Source organism: Staurois parvus, unplaced genomic scaffold (genome assembly GCF_062004578.1).
Source record: "Staurois parvus isolate SC_StPar_1 unplaced genomic scaffold, SC_StPar_1.0 ptg000715l, whole genome shotgun sequence".
Classification (NCBI taxonomy): domain Eukaryota; kingdom Metazoa; phylum Chordata; class Amphibia; order Anura; family Ranidae; genus Staurois; species Staurois parvus.
In genome coordinates this window covers 2,737,215-2,762,795 of record NW_028318511.1, presented here as the reverse complement: position 1 = coordinate 2,762,795, position 25,581 = coordinate 2,737,215, and the positions used below count along the sequence as shown (strand labels likewise).

The window sequence follows — 25,581 nt, the reverse complement described above, 5'->3', positions numbered from 1 at the left end:
TGTTCATTGTGTGCCTGTTGTGTCTTTTTACAATTCGATGCCTTTGATGGATGCAGATATTTGACAAAGAAAATATGTTATATGCTGCCACGTAATGCCCGTCTGGTTGAACAAACTTCCACACTCTAGAGTCTAACTTAGATGATACAATAGGTGCATCTTAACAGTGGACATAACATTTTACTGCTTATAATGAGCAGTTGATATACAACACATTACAAGCACAAATAATACTCACAGCACAAATATGGGCTCCTCCACTCTGGTGGTTGTCCACCAGCAAGTGCGCACTGATGGGAATACTCAGTAACAGTGCTACATAGGCAAAATGAATTGAACCTTTCACTGTATTTGCAGAGGCACAAATCCATCATGTAGGCATCAACAAAAGGAATTGGTAGTACCAGTTTGTTGCACTTTTTCCATTTGAAATTGGTTAACTGTTTGAGACATTCAGCTCTCTAGAAAAAACATTTAAAAATACATTTAAACTTTTAGACTTAGGCAAAAACTATATAGCCTATAGGACTCTATACGTATACATTATAAATTGGTATTAATAGTGTATTATTTATGAAGTAGAAAGAGTCATACTTCAACTCCATTGTGACAACACTTCCCTGGCTACCTTCACTTTTTGATACCTTGAAAACTCAGTACTTTTATCAATACTTTTGTAGCACTACTCTCTTAGCAGTCACTGAGTTTTTGGGTCCCCCTACAGCTCTGTACAGCCGGGCAACATACATTTTCTTCCACACCTGCATGTAGAAATCAGTAAACAGTCCTTGAACTTGGTTTTGATTTTTTTAGGGGTTTTGAACTTGGTTTGGGTTGAGGAATGCATGGGATGCCCAAGGGAACCACAACCTTGAAGGAAAAACTCCTTAGCAACTATGTACAAGCCCATGGACAAAACGTCTCTCCTTTGAAGAGCTCTATAGCCCTCCTGGTGTACCACCTCAGACCCCAGATGAATCCTACTGTCAGGAATGGACTTGCCAGTAATGGTGGGACTCACCTGCCTTGTGGGCTACAGTACCAGGGCTGGCCAGCGGGTGCTCTCAGCAATCAGAGACTCAACCCTGCAGCCAGCCAAACACCTGAAGCTGATTACGGAGGTGTATTTAAGGGATGGCCAGACCTGCAGTCTGTGCCTTGGTGTGTGTTTTTCCATGGGCCCCTGTATCTTGTAACCTGCGTTCCTGTTCCTGTTTGTTTCTGTTTCTGCCTTTGCCTGACTTGTTGCTGACCCGGCCTGATCCTGACCTCTGCTGACTTGTCCTGTTTTGATCCCTGGCTTGTGACCCTGACCATTCTCTCCGTCTGCTCCTCCTGTACCTACCTGCCCGATAGTTATCGACCCGGCCTGCCTGATTACGTTGTGCTCTATATGTGTATGTACCTGTGTATCTGTATCAGTTTAGGTTTGGGTTTGTTTCACCTTGTTGTATGTATTTGTGTTAGCTTGGGGTTTGGTGCACTGCGTTTATGTTTGTATTGTTAGTCTTTAATAAATTGTCTTATTTATACCATATCTGAAGCTTGCGTTTCCCTGTGTCAGTTCACATACCTCTGGTCATACCCGGAGCCGTGACACCTCCTCTTAACCCAGCCACATGAGGGTATCTCTGGGCAAGGGGACCCAGAAGCTGCCACTTAGCAAATCAGCCCCAGATGAGAAGCTATTTGGGTTTTCCACCTGACTGCGCTCTCCCCTTATCTGGCCCAGAAGGTGTAAGAGTACTCACTCTGTCTCTCCTGTGTGCGTGGTAGGTTGCTGGCTGCCTTCAGGTCATACGCTGGGCTGGTGCCTTTCCTGCTCCACAGGTTTTCCTCTATCTGGGGATGATGAGGCAGAGAGATCCCCCTTTCTGATCCTGCCTGCAGGTAGGCCCCTCCAGCCTTCACCTCATCTTCCACTCAACACTTTCCCTGCTGATCAGTTTCTCTCATATTTAGGGGCTGTCCTGGCCCAATGCCAAGTCTCCCTTAAAGGATAAGTTCACCTTTCGTAACATGGGTGTAACATGTAACATGTTATGATCGGACTGGGCCACGCACCCCTCCCTCCCGATCCCCAATGTGACAGCTAGGGAGGGATCTTCTCCCTGCTAGCTGTCACTATTTTTTTTAAAACACAACCGTGCGGAGCTGCCTAGCCACGTCACTCATTCACAGTATTCTGTGAATGGGAAAACTACAAATTCCAACACCGTTTGCGGCTGTCGGCTTGCAGTTTTCAATTAACTACCACGGCACTCTCATTGGGCCTTCCGGTCAGTAAGTACTGTATTTACTTGCCCATATGGAATGTACGAGCAAGCAGATATACTGACAGGTCAGGGGGAGACATGCATGGCACAAGCAATCTGCTGATCATTGGTGCAAAGTTTTTCAGGCTCCAGAAACTAAAAATAATAAATGTACTTTTTTTTACCTACAAAGGTGAACTTATCCTTTAAGTATGTATATCAGCCCCTCCTCACCCCTACACACTACCTTCAAGAAGGAGATAGGGGATGGAGGGAAGGGAGAGATGGAGACAGGCTTTTTTTTTTTCTCTCTCCTTTTTGCCTTATGAGGTAGCTCCTTTGGGGGGGTCTTAAAACTTGTTGGAACCATTTTGAATTTATTAGATAGATCTGGGGCATCTGGGGTGGTGGGAAGTAGGGGAGGCCGTTCATGGGTAGAGTTCAACCCCAAGGTAGTAAATCTAGAGTGGGTCTGGACCCTTAAAAGATTTATAGGCAAACTACAAGCCTAAAAAAGGGAGGGGGGGTTGGAGGAGGGAGGGGAGGAAAAAGGAGGGGTATTGGGTGGGGGGGGAATGGTTCGGCAAAACAGTAGCGAACTGTTAGGGGGGTGGGGAGTGGGATGGGAAGGGTGTAATAGGGGAGGGTGGGTAGGAGGGAACAGGGAACAAGTCAACACTCTGCTTAAGGAAGGGAAGTATAAGGGAATTGGTGGAAAAGAGGAAATTGAGGAGAAAAAAAGAGAGAGAAGTATGGAAGATTTACGGTTTATAACATATAATGTAAATGGGTTAAATTGTCCTGTGAAGAGATTTAAGCTATTCAAGGAGTTGAAACATAGAGAAGCTTCAGTGGTCTTTTTGCAGGAGACACATCTTGAGATTAAGTCAAATATTAAGTTGAACTCTAGAAATTACCCAATATGGTATTACACAGATTCCCCCATTAAAAGAGCTAAGGGAGTAGCAATAGGGTTTGCAAAAAAGATAAGGCTGGAGCTGGAGGAGAGAGAAATAGATCCTGAGGGGAGATTTGTGTTTTTGAGAGGTAGATTGCAAGAAATGAAATGTACAATTGTGAATATTTATTGCCCAAATAAGAGACCGGAGTTATATTTGAAAGGTATTTTGAGCAAACTGATGGCCTTTAAAAAGGGACGTTTGATAGTGTCAGGGAACCTGAATTTCTGTATGGATCCACAAATGGACACAACCTCTTCTGCACAGCGAGAGGGAGGTAGGTCTCTGAGAACTTTAAAGAAGGTGATGCATGAGTGCCAACTGGTGGATATTTGGAGAGTAATAAATGGGAAAGAGAGAGACTATACCTTCTTCTCTAATGCACACGAGATGTACTCGAGATTGGACTATATATTGGTTGATCATCAACTTTCAGAGATGGTGGCTAAAGTAGAAATAGAGGCAATGTCTCTCTCAGACCATGCCCCTGTTACATTGAAATTAGGGTGGGAGAGGCGGTCGACAGGTGGTATAGGATGGAAGTTGAACAAGGCTCTTCTCCTGGATCAGGAGATTGATCAGAAAATTAGGGAAGAGATTGAAAGATTTTTTCAGGAGAATGAGACGGGGGAAGTGTCGGAGGCTACAGTATGGGAGTCCCATAAGGCCTCCATTAGAGGTATATTAATCGCGTCCGGGGCAAAAAAGAAAAGGGAAGGAAGAGAGAAACTTAATGGGTTGTGTGGCAGTGCGGTGTCCTGCCACGGTCAAAATAAAGCTGAAAACCCTGGATTCTCAACCAGGCAGGTTGAGGGGCTCCAGAGAGTTTATGTATTGCAGAGGAAACTGACTTTTTCGTTTCCTCATTTATTCATTAAGTTTGTTTTGGGATCTGGAGCCTGGAGATTTCAAAGAGATCTGGGAGGGATGAAATCTCCAATCCAGGGTCCGTGTTTTGAGAACACCCAGCACACTGATTGCACAGCTGTGTGCAGGCCTTTTTATAGAGTCCTAACCATGGTTCTGGGCTCCACCCCGGCAGACGGAGTCAGGAGGGCTCCACCCCGGCAGACAGGAGGTCTCTGCCTTGGAGTCAGGTGAAAGCCAGACTAGCTGTGTGCTAGTGGCCATAATTTGGAAAGAGTCTGCAGGAGACAGACAGTGAACTGTGTACAAGCCAGGAGGCTGAATCTTTGTTGGTATTTCTTGATGGTGGATACCCCTGCGTGGGAAGCATTTGTGTTATTTGAACTTTCTTTAAATAAAAGTGGGCAAAAAAGCCCTTAAAGAAGCGAGTTGCTGTGTGCTTAAACAAGAAAAGCTCTACCAGTTGAAGCGAGTTCCCACAGTTGTTAAAAGAAATATTTGACCTGGAGCAGATACATAAAAATAGAATAACAAAAGAGATAAGACAGAAGGTAATAAAAAAAAGAAGAACTAGAGATACTGATGGAAGAGGAGAGGAGAAGAGTTTTTAATAAAGTGGCAAGTGAGAGGTATAGATGGGGAGATAGACCAGGAAAATATTTAATGAGAGCCTTGAGGAAAAAGAAAAACAGGAATTATATAGAAAAAATAAGAAACCCCAAGGGAGAAATGGTTTATTCTACTAAAGAGATCGCCAAGGTCTTCAAGGAATACTATAACAAGCTGTATAATATAACTTCCCAGGATTCAGTAAATAAAAGTGGACATTCGAGTAGAGAAAAAAGAAGGGTATATCTAAAAAACGCAGGACTATCGAAGTTAAGTGAAGATCAACTGAATTCCCTTGATTTAGAAATTACACAGGAGGAAATAAAACTAGCACTAAAGAGTACCATGACGGGGAAAAGTCCAGGCCCAGATGGATATACTGTGAGGTACTATAAAAAATATAGTGATTTGTTAATACCTAAATTGAAGAAATATATGAACGCCCTGGGTGGGGAGATGAGGCGGGAATCTTTGCAGGCCCATGTGGTGCTTATTCAAAAGGAAGGGAAGGATGCTTCTCAGTGCTCTAGCTATAGACCAATCTCACTTTTGAACATAGACACTAAGTTATATGCAAAGGTTTTAGCAAATAGACTGAAAGATTTAATGCCAGAATGGATCCAGGGGGACCAGATGGGATTTGTACCAGGGAGAGAGGGTAGAGACAATGGGTTGAGAACTTTGTTGCTTATCCAGAAAATTAGGAAGGGGAAAACTCTGGCGGTGGTGCATTCAATCGATGCTGAAAAGGCATTCGATAGAATAGATTGGAGCTTCATGATGGACACTCTGGAGACACTAGGACTGGGAGTTAGAATGAGAGAGTAGATAGGAAAATTGTATAGAGAGCCCTCCGTGGTTATTTTGGTTAACGGAGAGAGGTTGGAACCTATTGGGATGTCAAATGGAACAAGACAGGGATGCCCACTGTCCCCATTGTTGTATGTATTGTTATTGGAACCTCTACTGGCAACAATTAGAAAAAATATGGACATAAAAGGAATACAGATAGGAGGAACTGAACATAAACTGGCAGCCTTTGCGGATGACCTGTTCTATGTGAGAAACCCTAGGATAACACTCCCAAATTTAATGAAGAGCTTAAAGGATTATGGGGAGCTATCAAATTTGGAAATCAACACAACAAAAACTGAGATCTTAAATGTAAATCTTCCAAATAGTGAAAAAGGAAAGATACAAAAAGAATTCCCTTTTATATGGAAAGATAGAGAGATAAAATATCTAGGGGTTAAACTCACTGCTTCATATACAAACTTGTATAAATCAAATTATATCTCACTTTTAAATGAGATTAAGTAGGAATTAAAGAAATTGGGAGGAGGTAACCCGTCCTGGATAGGTCGCATAAATCTGATAAAAATGGTAATAGTACCTAAAATCCTGTATCAATTCCAGATGATCCCAATTAAACTTTTGGAGTTTTTTTTCAAGGTAATTAACCGCTTGCCGCCCTGCCACTGTGTATATACGTGTGCAGGGCGGCAGTGGAGCGCAAAACCACGTTTTAAAACGTGTTCCGCGCTCCCGACACTTTCGCCGGCAGGGGGCGCGCGCGCTCCCGCCGACCCGCGGGTTACACGATATGATCCAGGAGGGATCAATCATTCGATTTCAGCCAGTGATTTCTGGCTGAAATCACATGATCGGTCCCTGTCCTGTGTTGACAAATACACAGGGCAGGATATGATGTCATTCTTCTCTGCCTGGACACATTCCGTTCCAGACAGAGAAGAAGACATCCAAAAAGTGAGTACACAAGCACTACACTACAGTTAGAACACTCTAGGACACATTTAACCCCCTGATCGCCCCCCCCCCCCCCAGTTAACCCTTCACTGCCCTGTCACCAGTGTCACTGATCAGTGAAGCAATTTTTACTGATCAGTGTCGCTGGCGACTTCCGATAGAGTTAGCGCCCCTCCCAGATAGCGCCAGATTGCCCGCCAGTACACCAGTAATCCAGTTTAACCCCTTGATCGCCCCCCCAGTTAACCCCTGCACTGCCCTGTCACCAGTGTCACTGATCAGTGAACCAATTTTTACTGATCACTGTATCATTGTCGCTGGCGACTTCCGATAGAGTTAGCGCCCCTCCCAGATAGCACCAGTTTGCCCGCCAGTACACCAGTAATCCCGTTTAACCCCTTGATCGCCCCCCCCCCCCAGTTAAACCCTTCACTGCCCTGTCACCAGTGTCACTGATCAGTGAACCAATTTTTATTGATCACTGTATCAGTGTCACTGGCGACTTCCGATAGAGTTAGCGCCCCTCCCAGATAGCGCCAGTTTTCCCGCCAGTACACCAGTAATCCCGTTTAACCCCTTGATCACCCCCCCCCAGTTAACCCCTGCACTGCCCTGTCACCAGTGTCACTGATCAGTGAACCAATTTTTACTGACCACTGTATCAGTGTCGCTGGCGACTTCCGATAGAGTTAGCGCCCCTCCCAGATAGCGACAGTTTGCCCGCCAGTACACCAGTAATCCCATTTAACCCCTTAATCTCCCCCCCCCAGTTAACCCCTTCACTGCCCTGTCACCAGTGTCGCTGATCAGTGAACCGATTTGTACTGATCACTGTATCAGTGTCGCTGGCGACTTCCGATAGTGTTAGCGCCCCTCCCAGATAGCGCCAGATTGCCTGCTAATACACCAATAATCCTGTCTAACCCCTTGATTGCCCCCCCCCCGAGTTGACCCCTTCACTGCCCTGTCACCAGTGTCATTGATCAGTGAACAGATTTTTACTGATCACTGTATCAGTGTCGCTGGCGACTTCCGATAGTGTTAGCGCCCCTCCCAGATAGCGCCAGTTTGCCCGATAGTGCACCAGAAATCCCATTTAACCCCTTGATCGCCCCCCTCCCCCCCCAGTTAACCCCTTCACTGCCCTGTCACCAGTGTCATTGATTACAGTGAACAGATTTTTACTGATCACTGTGTTAGTGTCACTGGTGACTTCCGATAGTGTTAGCGCCCCTCCTAGATAGCGCCAGTTTGCCCGCTAATGCACGGGATTTTTTTTACCAAAAACATGTAGCAGAATACATTTTGACTTAAATTTATGACTAACTTTGAGTTTACGATATATTTTTTATAGCTGAAAGTAGAAAATATTGTTTTTTTTCAAAATTTTTGTGTTTTTTTTTGTTTATAGCGCAAAAAATAAAAAGCGCACAGGTGATCAAATACCACCAAAAGAAAGCTCTATTTGTGTGAAAAAAAGGACGTAATTTTCGTTTGGGTGCAGCATTGCATGACCGCGCAATTATCATTTGAGTTAGTGCAGCGCTGTAAAGCAAAAAAAGGCATAAATTACAGTATCTATACCATAGTTTGTAGACGCTATAACTTTCACACAAAGCAATCAATATACACTTATTGGGATTTTTTTTACCAAAAACATGTAGCAGAATACATTTTGGCTTAAATTTATGACTAACTTTGAGTTTACGATATATTTTTTATAGCTGAAAGTAGAAAATATTGTTTTTTTTCAAAATTTTCATGGTTTTTTTGTTTATAGCGCAAAAAATAAAAAGCGCACAGGTGATCAAATACCACCAAAAGAAAGCTCTATTTGTGTGAAAAAAAGGACGTAAATTTTGTTTGGGTGCAGCATTGCATGACCGCGCAATTATCATTTGAATTAGTGCAGTGCTGTATAGCAAAAAAAGGCATAAATTACAGTATCTATACCATAGTTTGTAAACGCTATAACTTTCACACAAAGCAATCAATATACACTTATTGGGATTTTTTTTACCAAAAACATGTAGCAGAATACATTTTGGCTTAAATTTATGACTAACTTTGAGTTTACGATATATTTTTTATAGCTGAAAGTAGAAAATATTGTTTTTTTTCAAAATTTTCGTGGTTTTTTGTTTATAGCGCAAAAAATAAAAGCGCACAGGTGATAAAATACCACCAAAAGAAAGCTCTATTTGTGTGAAAAAAAGGACATAAATTTCGTTTGGGTACAGCATTGCATGACCGCGCAATTATCATTTGAATTAGTGCAGCGCCAAACAGCAAAAAAAGGCCTGGTCATTAAGGGGGTAAATCCTTAAGCGTTTTGTAGTGCGGAGCACAAAGTTCCAAAATGCTCAGGGGAAAAAAAAATCAATATTACTCTATGGAGATGGTTCACATCTCCACTCCAAGTCGCCTGAAGCAGAATTCCTGAAGCTCAAAAAAATTGTGGAGCTACTTTTGTAGCTCAATTTGGGCAGATGTGCACGTTTTTGGCGTGTTTTTATTCCCATAGAAAAGAATAGAAATACACAATTATTTTACATTTATTTATTAATTAATAATAATAATTATTATTATTATAATTTGTGCACACTTGTGAAATGGCGATGAACTTCAGTACCCTATATTTTCTATAGGCAACAATTGTAAAGTCCTTTATAGGTGATCAGTTTAGTGTTACAGAGGAGGTCTCGTGCTAGAATTACTGCTCTCATTCTGGCGATATATAACATGTGTATTGCAATTGACGTTTTCATGTGTAGGCACCCCAGCATGTGCTTTTACGTTTGTATGTGCGTATATGTGGGGATGGGGGGGGCTCAATTTTTTGGGGGGGAGATGTTATATGCTTGGTTGTAACTTTCATTTTTTACAATTAAAAAAAACCCTTTTTTTTACTTAATTTTTTTTTTTATCACATAGTCCCTTATGTGATGATTTTTGGTGACAGGTTCTTTTTATTGACACATCCAAGGTCTAAAAGACTCTGGATGTGTACCCTCTGCTCCACTGTATGTAATGCAGTGCACATCGCACCACATTACATTCTTTCCTGACCTCCATGGCAGGGAATCTCTCAGTGGGGACCCGGAAGTGACATCATAATGTCACTTCCGGATCAGGACAAGAAGGGGAGGGGAGCAGGCGTATCTCTCCTCCCTCCCCTCTAGCTGACTGCGGTGAACCCGCTGTGTCCAATGCTGTCCCTGGGGGAGCCGCTCACCAGCAGTAAATGTACTGTTGGCAGCCGGCAAGTAGTTAAAAAGATTAAAGTGTTTGTTTACATTGATAAGTGCTTATTTAATTTAAAAAAATGTTAAAATACGCTTTAAAATTTTTATTTGCATTTTTTATAAGAGAGTGTGTGTGTGTGTCTGTATGTCTGTATGTATGTGTTTTCACTTTGGAGTACACAGCCTAATGCAAACAGGCTGCACACATCGATGACTGTGACGAAGGATATCCCACATCCTGCAGTCTGCTGAATCCAGTAGAAATCTTTTGTGCAGGGATGTGAGTCTTATTTCCTGTCACTGAATTTCCAGCACTGTGATGATTAACCACTTGACCTCCAGAATGTTTTACTCCCTTCATGAGCAGGACATTTCTTGCTATTTAGCACTGCGCTACTTTAACTGGCAATTGCTCAGTCATGCAACACTGTACCCAAATTAAATGTATATTATTTTTTCACACAGATAGAGCTTTCTTTTGAAGGTATTTGATAACCACTGTGTTTTTTATTTTTTAATATATAAACGAAAAAAATTTCTACCTAATTGCATTCTCTTATATATCGCTTTTTCTATTGTATATGCATTCTTGTTAACTGTAGCTATAAACATTTTCAATAAAAGTTTTATTGTTAAAAAAAATGACCAAAAATTCTGAAAAAAGAAAAAACTATTTTCTGCTTTCTTTTATAAATCATATCCAATAAAATCAAATGTCTTCATAAATTTAGGCCAAAATGTATTCTGCTACTTGTCTTTGGTTAAAACAAATCCCAATAAGTGTATATTAATTGGTTTGTGTGAAAGTTATAGCGTCTACAAACTATGGCATATATACTGGAATTTACACAGCTATAGATGCTATACTAGTAATGGCAGTGATCCGCAACTTATAGTGGGACTGTGATAGTGTGGAAGGCAATCTGGCACTAACAAACATTGGTTGCGAGGTACATTAACTGAGTAACTGACACTGACGTTACTAGTGACACTAATACAGTGATCAGGGATAATAACATACATTGTAGACTGTATAATGACACTGGATGGGAAGGGGTTAACATCAACAAACAAACAAGCAAACAAGGGGCGAACTGTGTGCCTAACAAGTGTAATGTGTGCTGCTCTTTATCACAGATCTTGCTGCTTTTTCTCCCTGAACTCAGAATTGATTTCAGCCAGATCGCTGTTCTGTGTACAGAACTCTGTGTGTTGGTACTATGTTCCCGAAAACCCGGACACAGGTACGTCACGTTGCCTGTAGCTACCAGCCACCCACAGTAAATGTACTGTGGGCAGGCAGCAAGTGGTTAATAGACTCAGGTCTGTGGGCTGAACTACAGTTAGGAAGGTCCTATTTATTCTGCATGTAACACAAACTCTCAATGGAAATTAGGTTGAATGACCAAATCCTATCTCACATTCAAGGCCTACAAGCCTTACACTAATGTATCTATACAGCACTTCCTCCTATAGCTAAAGCACATTGTCAAAATGACTACTGGGAAACCACCCTTTGGTGACGTGGCCAGGATGTGATCCGGGGAAACTACTCTTTTATAGTGAGTGTGCTTGTTTTTACAAAAGCCCCCTTATTGGTTCTTCTTAACAGCTTTAGGACCACCACAGTACTTTTACTGCTACAGGGCGGCCCCTGTGAGCAGGATCACATATATATACATGATTGTGCATTTCCGGGTAGGGGGTGCACACAAGCCGTGCGCACATCCTACCTGCGCCGCCGATGGCAGCCCCTGGTGTCAATCACCGGGTCCCGGCCGGTGATTACAGGAGATCACCAACAGGGAGGAGGGCTGCATTGTTTACCAACAGCCCTACTTCCTGTTAGTTTGGGCACACGGCTCGGGATGGCTGGGCAGAGCCATCCCGATCAGTGTGCTTACAGTGAAGCACACACTCCCTGCCCCCTAGTAAAACACTCCCATCACACAGTTAACATTTTGATTGTCCCTCACATTAACCCCTTCCTGCCCAGTGCCATTAGTACAGTGTCAGTGCTTTTTGTTTAGCACTGATCACTGTATTGGTGTCACTGGGGATGTCAGTGACACCAAGTTAGTTCCCCCCAGTGTAAGAATACCCGCTGCAGTTCCGCTATAAGTCGCTGACCGCCGCCATAAGTCGCTGATTGCCGACATTATTAGTATACAAAAAAAAATCCCAGTATCTATACCGCCATTTGTAAACGCTATAAAGTTCACATAAACCAATTAATTTACACGTATTGGGATTTTTTTTAGCAAAGACATGTTGCAGAGTAAATTTTGGCCAAATTTATAATGAAATTTGATTTTTACATTTTTTTACTGGACATATTTAATAGCAAAAAGTCCAAAATATTATTTTTTTCTCAAAATTGTCTGTCTTTTTTTATAGTGCAAAAAATAAAAAACTTACAGGCGATCAAATACCACCGAAAGAAAGCTCAATTTGTAGGAAAAAAGGATGTAAATTTCATTTGGGTGCAGCATTGCATGACTGCGCAATTGTCAGTTAAAGTAACGCAGTGCTGTAACACAAACAGCTTCTTTAACTGCTTCCTGACCATCCTATAGCAGAAATACTGCTACAGTGCGGCACGGGTGCGCAAAATCACATATACGGTATATACGTGATTCGCGCTCCCGTGGTTTTCACGCCCCTCCCAGATAGCGTCAGATGCCCTTCAGTACACCAGTAATCACATTTAACCCCTTGATTGCCAGGAACACGGTCACACACAATAAACCTCCATTGCTAGTATAGTGTCTGAACGGATCAATATCTTTGATCAGATCAGCACTATACCAACCTTCACATTAGTATAGTGTCTCCAAAAATGCAGCGTTAGTGGGATCAGCCCCGGGACCTGCCAGCACCTGTGTTTAGCCCCTACGCTTACCCCTTCTCCTTCTCCCCCAGCAAGTGCACTGTAAGTAGGCCAATGTCACTTGATACATTGCACACAAAACCGCAGTGTTTGAAGAATCAGGCCTGATCTCTGCTAGCACTTGCTGGTAAATTTTGATGACTCTCATATGCAGCAGAGTGCCAGTATTAGTGCCGCTCTATCTTTTGGTGAACTGGCGAGCAACAGCGGCCTAGTACATCCTGGTCTTTCAAATACCAGCACTGCAGTATCACTTGGTGACGTAGTGAGTCCCATAAGTGCAGTACAAGCTGGTGCAGTGGCGACCCGGAATTCAGGTGGAAACATCAAATTTAACTACTCCCCTTGATTTTTTGGAGCTGTTATTCACGGAAGATCTGTATGCATTGTTTGTGAATCAAAGCAATTTATATGCACAACAATTTATCGTCGCCAACCCAAATTCAAACCTTGCCAGACCATTCGTATGGAAACCCATTACTAAAAAAAGTGAATTGTTGTATTGGTCCACAGACCCGATTCATCATATGCCCGTGTTCTCTGCTGCCTTGGCCAGGCATAGATACAGTATGAGAGTATAATGTGTTTTATGTATTTCAATGACAATACACTCTGGATGACCCTGAATTTGACTGGCTCCACAAAATTCGTCCCCTTGTAAATCACCTTAACCAGAAATTTGCAGATGTCTATACTCCCCAGCAAAAAATCTGTGTTGATGAGTCTCTCATTCATTTTTTTGGCCACCTTGCATTCAAACAATTTCTCCCCAGCAAGCGTGCCAGATATGGGGTGAAGATGTATAAGATCTGTGAGAGGGCAACATGCTATACATATAAGTTTCGAATTTACGAGGGAAAAGATAGTCACGTGGAGCCCCCCGGATGCCCAGACTACATGGGGAGTAGTAGCAAGATAGTTTGGGACTTGGTGTCATCCTTTTGCCACATGGGGTACCAGTTATACGTGGACAATTTTTATTCAAGCGTGTCACTATTTAGACATTTGTACAATCTTGGAATTGGCGTATGTGGCACCGTGAGACCTAATGTGTGCCCACCATTAGAAGTGGGTGGATGCAGGGCGGTATAGTCTAATGGTGGGCATACCACACACTTTTTATGGCAGAGATTTCTTCTCTTTTTTTCATTCAGCCCACAGGCTGCATACAAAAAAAAAGAACATATCATATATATCCAACAAGGACCAGCAACATACTGGTACATCACTGGACTTTGAATGGTTATACCAGGGTGATGCCTACAGCTGCAGGCATCATCCTGGTATCGTTTTTTTCAGCTGGCAATTGGCTTTCGTGTAAAATTAATCCTATTGGCTAATTAGCTGCAGGATTGCTTTTACAAGCAGCAGGAGGAAATTCCCCCCCCCCTTCGCTGCCTTCCACGGCCTTCTCCGGCATTCCCGTGCCATCGGGGGAACCTGAGAATGCAGCCTGTGTTTCTGCCAGCTGACCATAGACCTGATTGGAGACCACAATGGTGCCAATCATCTTTATAGTCTAAGAAGTCGGAAGCTACGAGCATTTAATCACTTCAGTTTCCCAGGATATAAACAGCGCCATTTGTAAATTGGGAAAGCATCTGATCACACTGATCTTGGTGAGATCAGATAATGTAAGGGCAGAGGAGATATCTAGAGTCTGATAGAACGCAGATTTCTCAAAAAAGAATATATGACAATGCCCATTGAAGTTATAGGGGATATTTGCATTCCCTGTGATAGCATTAAAAGGGATAAAAAATGAAAAGGACAGTGTAAAAATAATTAAAAAATAAAAATAACGAAAAAAAAAGCACCCTCGCCCTCCAGCAAGCGCGCGTGCACCTGCATGTGAGAGTGTTGACTCTGTGCCGGAATGTAAACAGCAGTTGCACCATGCATGTTAAGTATCGCCGCCAACGTCAGATCATGGGCAGTAATTCCAACACTAGACCTCCTCTGTAAATCTAAAATGGTAGCTTGTAAAGGCTTTTAAAGCGTTGCCTATGGATATTAAAATGTATGCAGTTTATCGCCATTGCACGGGGCATGCGCAGTTTTAAAGCATGTCATGTTTGGTATCTATTTACTCGGCATATCATCATCATTTATATTTTACCAAATAATTGGCCAATATATTGTGTTTTTGTGCATTAAAAGTAAAAAAGTGTATTTTTTAAAAAACATTTGCATTTGAAAAATTGCTGCGCGAGTATTATGTGACATAAAAAATTGAAGCACCCACCATTTTATTCACTAGGGTATCTGCTTTAAAAAAATATAGAATGTTTGGGGGTTCAAAGTAATTTCCTAGAAAAAATTACAGATTTTTTTCATGTGAACAAAAAGTGTCAGAAAAGGCTTGGTCTTCAGGCGGTTAGAAGAGTGAATAATGTATGGCATAAACTTCTAATGCTGGGCATAAGATGCCCCCACCCCCAAAAAAGTAGACACCCCAAACTATTTGCTGAGAGGCATGTTGAGTCAATAGAAGAATTTATTTTTTTACAAGTTTTTGGAAAATGACAAAAAAAAATGTGGCCTAATGGCACCAATGATGGGGCACAATACCTCCCAATGACACTAATGATGGAGCATAATTCCTTCCACTGTCACACAATGATAGGGGGTTGTTTGCTCCCACTGATGCTGGGGCATTTTGTATTCCACAATCCGGCCCCCCTAAAGACTGAAGGACAATAAATAGGCCCTTTTTTAAAAATTTGGAGACCCCTGTGTGACGGGAGTGACTTTTGGGGGTGGGGGGACCACTTGGTCAGCTCATGTCCCCCTCATTATGTTTAAGGCACCCTGTGCCTGTTAAGGGTTACAGGGTGTGTATGTGTATGTGAATGTCTGAGTCTTGTGTGTTGTCCTTTGTCTAGGGCACATGGCTGTCCATTGTCTGTTTACCATGTGCTACCCCCCATTGTGCTGTGTCTCTCTGTCTAGTGAACTATTATGGGATGTACTGTTTGTGTATTGGTGTGGGGGTTGGGCAATGTCCTTTGCCACATGGTTGCATCCCATTGTTCTGTGTCTGGTTGGATGGGGAGGGGTGATGAGGTGTTTCCTGTCCCTGGTTGTCTTTCCCCGCCCTCTGTATAAAACATGTTTTGTGTACAATAAAGTTAGTTGGCTTCCTGTTTTAGTAGGAGCTGGTTGTCTGTCTATTTTCCTGAGGGATTCCGAACTTATACCTCTTGCATTAAAAAAGAAATCAATAATGTATTCATTATTACAAAGATGTTTTAATTTGTGTCTATTATAACTGCTTTAGTTCAGCTTTAATGCACAAATTCATAGTTTGAAATAAGATAGATAATACATAATTCCCTGTTTTACATTTTTACCATAGCTCACTTACATAAATGATGCAGCTTTGTGAAGACTGTCGTTTAGGATCTTTACAAACTTCTCCTGGTATCCTTATTTTGTTCAACTCACCAAATAAAAAAGGATGTATATCAATTCCTGTAGAAAATATATGTATTAGCTTTACAGTAATTTTGCACAGATATAAAAACACAATTTCTTTTGATATCTGTAAAAAACAGTAAGCATTTTTGATAGTTGTTAATTTTTTTTGACTGAATTCTTATTTGACTAAATGAAGTTTAGAGAGAGAAGTTCATTGTTAGGGCTTACATACATTTTGAGTAAGCCTTTTTTTTGTGAAACATGACTAAAGCTGATGAAATTACTTTTTCTGATGACATGATATATGTTGCATGACATTTTTACTTGTTTGACAGCATACTTAGTTTTAGTGTATTCTGTCTCAAGTACACCTGGATTGAGTCAATAGGGGAGGTGAAATTAAAGTGATTTTTAAGGGTTTAAATGGCTCCTGAAAGTTAAGGATGCTCCTTTTTCCTATCCTGAACTTACCAACATATTGAACACTGGAACACAACATATTGGTCATTGGCTCTCGGGCTCATGTATGTGGCTAGGCTGCCAAAACGTCTCACACATGTGGTATTCGCATACTCAGGAGAAGAATCAGAATGTATTTTGGGGTGTAATTCCAAATATACCCATGGCATGCGTGAGCAATATACCATTTGAATGACAACTTTGTGTAAATAACCCCCAAAAAACTTTGTCATTTTCCAAAAACTTGTGGGGAAAAAAGAAAATCTTTCATGGACTCAACATACCTCTCAGTAGATATCTTAGGGTGTCTACTTTATGAAAATAGGTCATTTGGAGGTATTTGTACTGCCTTGGCATTTTAGCACCTTTCTGACTTCTGTGATAAGCAGTCAAAAAGTAAAAGCTGTGTAAATTCCAGTATCCATTCCATAGTTTGTAGATGCTATAGCTTTGATACAAACCAATTAACCGCTTCCATACCGGGCACTTTTACCCCCTTCCTGCCCAGGCCATTTTGCAGGTTTCAGCGCTCTCACACTTTGAATGACAATTGCGCGGTCATACAACATTGTACCCAAACTAAAATTTTATCATTTTCTTCACACAACTACATCTTTCTTTTGGTAGTATTTAATCACTGCTGGGGTTTTTATATTTTGCTAAATTAACAAAAAAAGACCAAAAATGTTGAAAAAAACACGTTTTTCTTTGTTTCTGGTATAAAAGTTTGCAAATAAATAATTGTTTTTCATAAATTTAGGCCAAAATGTATTCTACTACATGTCTTTGGTGAAAATAACCCAAATTAGTATTTATTATTTAGTCTGTAGGAAAGTTATAGATTTCACAAACTATGGGATATATCTGAAAATTGATCAATCCTGAAGTACTGACGGCCAATCTAATTTCTTGAGGTCCAAGAATGTCAGAACAGTACAGATATCCCCCAAATGACCCCTTTTTGCAAAGTAGAAAGTCCGATGTATTTCATAACAGGCATGGCGAGTTTTTTGAAGTTGTAATTTTTTTGTCATAATTTTTCGGAAATGAAAAAATAAAAAAAATGATTTTCACAATTTTTTTTTTACATACCGTCACCAGTGCAGTACAGCATCATCATATAACTGGCATGGCGGTGATCAGGGACACTGACTGGTGACAGTACGAAAAAAAAAATTGATAATTTTTTTTTAAATAAGTGGCCAACGTACATGGCCGGTGACAGATCGCGCCGCTGCGTGGCTCTGGAGACAGGCAAACTGTGCATGCCTGAAAGGACGCCATATGGCGTCCACCCGGAGGGACGGGGTGTTTTGCCGGCTGCCATCTGGCTATAGATATATGATAATATACACTATTGGGATTTTTTTTTAACAAAGACATGTATCAAAATACATTTTGGTCTAAATTTATGATGAACTTTGAGCTTATTGGATATTTTTTGTAACAGAAATGAGAAAATATTGCTTTTTTTTCCAAAATGTTCAGTCTTTTTTTGTTTATAGTGCAAAAAATAAAAAACCTAGAGGTGATCAAATACCACCAAAATAAATCTCTATTTGTGTGAAAAGAATTATATAAATGTAATTTATGTAGAGCACTGCATGACCGCGCAATTAGCAGTTAAACCAGCACAAAGCTGTATAGCAAAAAATGGTAGAAATTCCAGCATTTATTATATAGTTCGTAGACGCTATAACTTATTGGGATTTTTTATCAAAGACATATAGCAGAATACATTTTGGCCTAAATATATGACTAACTTTGAGTTTACTTTATATTTTTTAAATTGATATGCTGCCGTTGATTGCGGGCAGAGTTGTGGTGCACAGAAGTGGGCCAAAGATGGGCGCACGTGCGCAGTTTGGACTGGGGTTAACGGAGGCTGTCACTTCTGCCCTGTGCTATATCAGGGTGGATGTGACATAGAAGCATGATGATGTAGGTCCGGCAGGTGACGCCATTTTGGGCATCTGGCCTAACCCTCTTTTGGCGCCAGATTAGTTATTTAATAGGGACGCTTCTTGAGTTAGTATATGGCAGGCTGACGTGGTTGTGGAGGCATTTCCTGGTGAGAGACACGCTGGATTAGATACTAAGAGGAGCTTGAGGCAGTTATTTAGTTATTTAGCCTGCTTTATACTTGTATCAATTTGTAGGGGATACTGAAGAAGCTTACTTGTCTAAGAGTGGGAACAGTTAAAAATACAGAACTATATTATAACCACTGAGGCTTAGTACCTGACCTGGATGTGAGTTCTTTTCCTCTCCCTGCTGCTGGGATTATTAGGTATGTGTATGGAGACTGGATACTGGCAGTAAGAGGGTATTGTATATTGAAATCATTTTGATTATTTTTTGCATATTATCGTGTCTGGACAACAACATAAAGTGGTGCATGGATTATACGTTTTCTATACTCCTGGTGGATTTATTCGTGTGTTAGTTGTCCTGTTGCTAAGTAAGTGATTAGGATGTAGTCTGGTTGATTCAATGTGACCTCTAAGCTAATAATCTAATCAGTGACAGATGGTGATTTCTTCCCTTTTCATTTATTGTATACATGTCCCTTTTGGCCAGGTTACCATACTACTTATGATACTAAGAGTAAGAATGGATATGGATTCCTACTTTGGATTATTTGGTTGACTTCTTTTGCACGCAGATGTCCTGCATCCCTGTCTATGTTGGTATGGGAGTCTGTGGAGCACAGTCTTCAATGTTGATTATTATCGTTCTCTTTAAATTGTATTGTAATAATGCTGTTTCATGTACATATTTTCTAGCCAAGACAATTGGTTCTCTGTCTCAAAGCTTTATGGTCCTGAAGAAGCTGAAAAGCGAAACGTGTCAACCTTTTGGAGGTTATATGTTATAGGGAATACTTTGTTACATTAGGGCTGTTGAGCAACGTACTGTTTTTAACAAGAATTTTTATGGCTTTAATAAAATTTTGGAATATTATGAATTTTAGTTTTTCCTATACTGTACCAGTAAAGTTCCATAGTATGTATTTGTTGGTTTCTTTATAGCTATACCCGAAAGTAAAAAATATTTATTTTCAGAATTTTTGGTCTTTTTTTGTTTATAGCACAAAAAATAAAAAAAAACAGTGCTGATCAAATACCACCAAAAGAAAGATTTATTTGTGTGAAAAAAGGACATAAATTTTGTTTGGGTACAGCATTGTATGACCAAGCAATTATTAGCTGAAATAGCAGAGTGCCAAATATCTAAAAAAATGGCCTGGTCAGGACAGGAGGTAAATCTTCCAAAGGGCAAGTGATTAATTAACCAGGTTTGTGACAGATTCAGCTATATAGATGACTTGTTTTCTTATCATACTATTACATTCTGGCTCTTACCATCAAACGTAAGATCATCATCAGGGTTACCATTAAAGTTTCCACACAGACCGCATGTTTCACTAATATACTTTTTGTTTAGGATAAGCTGTAATATAAGAGAGGTAATAAGAAAAGTTATTTCGTGGAGTAAGGTTGCACAGACTGAATTGGATGGCTGAGTTTCGGTTCACTTAACTTGTTTAATATACGGTAATTTTCTCATTGTACAGTAAAAATACTTCAGTAATTATAATGCAGTTATAATCATTTTGGAATTAAGAGGATAATCTCACTTTCATGAAGTTATTCTTTATTCCCCCTACACTAAGATATTATGCTTACCTGTCTGCTCTGAGCAGATTTAATGCTGGTGAACATATCTGAAAACTCTCCTAACTAGTTCTAAAGTCTTTTAAAAACACAACAAATACTATTCATTCCTACAGAAGGCCATTTATCATTGGGACACATCATAGACAGCCTTCTGTAGGGATAAATAGGATATTGACCTTGCATGCTCCAAAAAATTCAGGACCAACTTGAAGAGCTGTCAGCAGCTCCCGGTAGGCATCACAGTGTGGACCTGCGAGGAGCATATACAAGTAGATATAAGACTTTAAGATCATTAAAAGAATACATTTTACAAAAGCACAAAATGTCAAACCCCAACAAAGTTATTTTGATCTTTGATTCTGTTTAAGAACTAACGCTAAAGCAGTAAAAATAGTTAAGGCAGAATGTCAGCAACTTAATAGGTCTGCATTAATTAATTCCTGACATGTCACAATATACTGCAATATTTACATATGTACATTTTTACAAAAATGTATATATTTTATCATTAGGAACAGTTCCCAACCTCCAGGGAATTGCATTTACCTAGGCTGCGATGACGCTATCAGTGTGCTCCAAAAGGAGGAATTATCTGCTCAGTTCCCTCTCCATTCGTGAACTGACCACAACATTCTGTATTAAAGAAGTATGGGTATATGAAAAAACAAACATACATACTCACATCCATGCTGCAGCATCAGACTGAGGCAGCAACTGTTCCCCGCTGTCTTTAAGTCTGAGAACTGAGCGATCACATGATCACTGATAGCTCAGTTCTCTGTCTTTTTTGGAGCAGAAAGCAGTGACAGACAGTCATTGCTCTCTGCTTTACCTCTCTAGTGCTCACTGGAGTGCCTGGATGGTAAGGTGGTAGACACAGCTGACTTCGGCTCTCAATCAGTCAGTCAGGCAGCTGGATGGATCCTGACAATATGGTCTGGATCTTTCCAGAGACTGTTGCAGCTCTGTGATGTCAGCTGATAGTGGGCAATAACCTGCTATTAGTTGACTTTAGGTCACAGAAGAGCAAAAATTGCACTCCTATGACCGACAAGAAAAGTATAGACATACTTTGGATACACTTTTCTTTTGGGGCTCATTTACACTTGCTTCAACTTTAACACACATGCTTTTTTGATGTGTTTTTGATGCTTCTGTGATACTTCGAAGGTGCATTTCTTATACTTTTTTGAAGCTTTAATGAAGCTTGGCAAATGCCCTGTGTGTTTATTTTCAATTTGTTTTAAAGGGGCCTAGTAGAATCCCAGCTCAATAGTACCTTCACTCAGCAGATCTCCAACTCATTAATACCCCTGTTCAACAGATCCCCATCTCAGTGCTACCCTCATTCAGCAGATTCTCAGCTTATTAGTACCCTTGTTAAGTAGATCCCTTTCCAAGTACGTCCCTCAGCTCTGCTGATACCCCACTCAGTAGTAGCCCCAGCATTGCTGATCCCCTACTCACTAGTAACCCCCAGCTCTGCTGATACCCCACTCAGTTGTAACCTCCAGCTTTACTGATCCCCCATTCAGTAGTAACCCCCAGCTCTGCTGATCTCCCACTCATTAGTAACCCTCAGCTCTGCTTATCCTCTGGTTTGCTGAACCTCCTCTCTCTCTCTCTGGTCCCTGCTCACATTCCGCTATATTGTTCCCACATTGCACCATGTGTGACATTGCTAGTTTCATCTGCTCCAGTCCTCCCAATTTGCTGATCCTCTGCCACTCAGTCCTCTCTTTCCAGTCCCTGCTCATCTTCCGCTATAGTGTTCCTATGTTGCACACCATGTGTGCCGTCTACTAGTTGCTCCTCTCCAGTCTGGACCCCACTCACCTTCATGCTGCTCCATGCTGCACACCAGATATGACATCTGCACCAGACACTCCCAGAATATATACACATGAAGTGACTGTTGATGATGCATTTATGATACGCTTGTTGGTTTCCCAGTGCATCCTGGGATATCTCATACCTACAGTACCTACAAAACAAAATGAAGCTAAACCTGAACAAAAGCCTCTCAAAAGCTGCAGGTGCTGTTAGCGAGCTTTGTCATAGACTCCTACGGAGGCATTGAAGATGCTTTGAAGCACTAAGAAAACTACATGGGGCATACTTTCTGAGTAAAAGCAAAGTAAACACAATGTGTAAACAGGACTGTAAGCTTACCATTTTATTTAGTGGCAGATGCTTTGAGTGGCATTGAGAGTACTTTAAAAAAGCATGTCCAATGCCACATTTTGAAGAAAGTGTAAACAAGCCCTTAAAGGTGAGAGGTTGCAGCAGGGAAATTCATGACTGTATCATCTTTGACTCCAGTAAGTAGATATTGAGCCTAAAAAGTCTCCAATCCTTTGGGGGAGAAATACAGGCCAAGGCCGCACAGTGAATACAAGAAGTACAGTGCTAATGGCTTGGAAAACATACAGCCCCCTCTGGAAAAAAATATCTCTCTCTCCAGTTTGACTGTCTACACTTCTGGAACATATCTGTCATTGGTGTTGTGACCCACCTATGACGTTATTGTCTGCTACTGCTATACAGTGCTGTGAAAAAGTATTTGCCCCTTCCTGATTTTTTTGTTTTGCATATTTGTTACACTTAAATGATTCATATCATCAAACAAATTTATTATTACACAAAAATAATCAGAGTAAATACAAAATGCTTTTTTTAAATGATGATTTTAATTCATTAAGGGAAAAAAGCTGTCCAAACATGCCTGGCTCTATGTGAAAAAGTAATTGCCCCTTAAACTTAATAACTGGTTGTGCCACCGTTGGTAGCAACAACTGCAACCAAGCATTTGCAATAACTGACAATAAGTCTTTCAAATTGCTGTGGAGCGATTTTGGCCCACTCTCCTTTGCAGAATCATTTTAATTTAGCCACATTGGAGGGTTTTCGAGCATAAACAACCTGTTTAAGGACATGCTACAGCATCTCAATCGGATTTAAGTCCAAACTTTGACTAGGCCATTCCAAAACCTTAATTTTTTTTTCTTAACCATTCAGAGGTGGACTTGCTGATGTGTTTCGTATCATTGTGTCAATGGACAGAAAGATATAGTTTATATTTATTTTTTGGGCAATGAAATTAATGATCCTACCTGTATGAGATCTACCCTCTAGCTGATAAACCCTACTTGATCATTATGTATGACTGTGGATAACATTATATCAATTGAAAAGCTAGACTTTTGGATATACTGTAAGTTGATATCACAATTGAACAAGGAAATTGGGCAATGACTTCCAGGATTTGTACCATCTTTGCCTGGCATTAGAATTACTCAAATCTGAGCAGCTAAGGATTGAGGGGTTAAAGGGAAACGGTCAGAAACAAAATATAACGTGTGAAGAAGAATGGTGGAAACTTCAGGTGCAAAATCCTGGAGCCTTAACGTTTTTGTAGATCTTTAGTGAATGGTAAATCATGAGATGATCACATTTTCTAATCCAAAGATGATAGTACAGTATCATGAGACAATTAGATCATAAGGAGAAAAAGGACTTGTGGTATCCTAGATATTATACAAAGAGGAATAGTAGCCAGGAAATAGCGAAAGGTGGAGATTAGCTTTAAAATGGTCATAAACCTTTACATATACCCAGTGAAATGACTGGACTCAGGTGATACACAGAGATGAAACAAATCCTTCTACATAAGTTGTACCTGTTTATCTGCAGGATTCTCTTCTCTATATATTCATTCAAATTGCTGAATTTTTAAAGCTTGTCTGAGAATTCAGAAAAAAAGGGGATGTAGAGCTAAAATCACACTCTGCAGAGCTCAGTGAGGGGTGATTGGAGGGAAGGGACCCCCCCCTTCACACAGCACAGAGGAACAGAACTGAGGGTGTCAATCTCTACCATCACCATTTTTCTTTTGATGTTGGGAAAACTTGTCAGAAATGATTCAAGCTGATAGCAGAGGAACAAAGCAGCAGACAGAAAAGACAAACAAATGTAATTAAAGGGTTACCTAAAGACAGTTTTTTTTTTCTTAACTAAAATAACAAACATGTTATATTCACTTGCTCTGTGGTATTACACAGAGCGGCCCCGATCCTCCTCTTCTTGAGTCTCCCACAGGTGATCCTGGTCCCTCCTCTTCTTTGTGTGTCCCCATAGCAAGCCGTTTGCTATGAGGACACATGCTGCATGCTCGCTCCCGACCTGTGTGTCTACAGAGCTGTGCTTCATAGACATTCACAGTGGGACGTAACCCCACCTCCCACTTCCTTTTCACCACATTTGATTGACAGCAGCAAGAGCCAATGGCTCCTGCTCTCTCTCATTTATTGTTCTGATGTCACAAGGGTGTCAGAGTGACAGAAAGTGTGGTGAAAGTTCCTGAACTAGGTCAAGTAAAGCAATAAAACATTAAAAGTATAACCAAAAAAATTAGCTAACCAAAGCTGCTTTTCAAGAATCTACCTAGAGAAAAATCCTAAAATTTAATTTTTTTATGAAAAAATTATTTTCCAGCTAACATTTGGAGTGCAATATGTTAAACAAAGACCAGACCACAGGCTCTGCCTCACCTTCCTCAGTTTCGTCCTTCAGCTGTATTTTATACTTTATGCCAATCCCATAGCTTGGACAATACCTTTTTTAAATATGGCAGCAATGACATTTCCCACATTTGTGCCCTCAAAGGTTCCCTTATATACCCATCCAAAGACAATGTTTTTAGGCGCTATGAGAAATATTACAATAACTAAAATGACTGTGTTAGACAAAGTTTTTGACAGCTCTAGACATTTAAATTTGGCCATATGTTTTCATGCGCCTTTCTCATCGCTCTATCTCTCGGAAAGTTTTGTTAGCTAGATATGTAGTAAACGCTTCTGAAACATCTTCCTTACTGGAATTGCCTAACCAGTGCTTATTTTCTATGACCTCATCAATTTTTCAGCTTGCATCATTATTTTTCCTCAAATATATGCAGTATATACTTACTTCAATGTTGTTATCTTGTCCCCATAATATTTCTAACATTATTGTACTTCTGATCCTCAGAACATCATCAGAATATTCTATAAATATACCATTTTTGCTGTATGGAAGTTGTAACCTAGAAAATCAAAACATGGACCACAAACAAAAGATATGAGATCCTGGTTAATTTATCTGGACCCTATTTAGGTTATTCGAGATAAATATAGCTAAATGTATCATTTTATTCTCCTTGTACTTTCTACTAGTAAATATACAGTTTAAGTATCTAAGGCCATTTAAAGCTATCTTTTTGTGAATTGGTCAAGGTAATTAGAGTGTATTTATACCCAGAACTTTTTTGCAGTCATTTTGGTTGGAATGGGATTTTTGTATGTAGTCACAAATGTGTGTATGGGATCACTGCTTACTATAGTGCTGCATTTAAATGCACACAAGAATATCAGTTGTACACCTTTTTTTTTC

General features: G+C 40.5%; 1 protein-coding gene across 1 annotated transcript in view; it reads right to left on the bottom strand.

Moving 5' to 3' along the window:
• Window positions 1-25,581, bottom strand: part of LOC149445616 (mucin-5AC-like) — a 156,850-nt gene that overhangs the window by 115,922 nt on the left and 15,347 nt on the right. The window contains exons 5-8 of the mRNA XM_089653502.1: window positions 25,120-25,234; window positions 19,837-19,924; window positions 15,960-16,066; window positions 239-461 (exon numbers count right to left, since the gene is read on the bottom strand). Of these exons, the coding sequence (XP_089509628.1) occupies window positions 239-461; window positions 15,960-16,066; window positions 19,837-19,924; window positions 25,120-25,234 (533 nt within the window). The remainder of the gene's footprint in view (window positions 1-238; window positions 462-15,959; window positions 16,067-19,836; window positions 19,925-25,119; window positions 25,235-25,581) is intronic.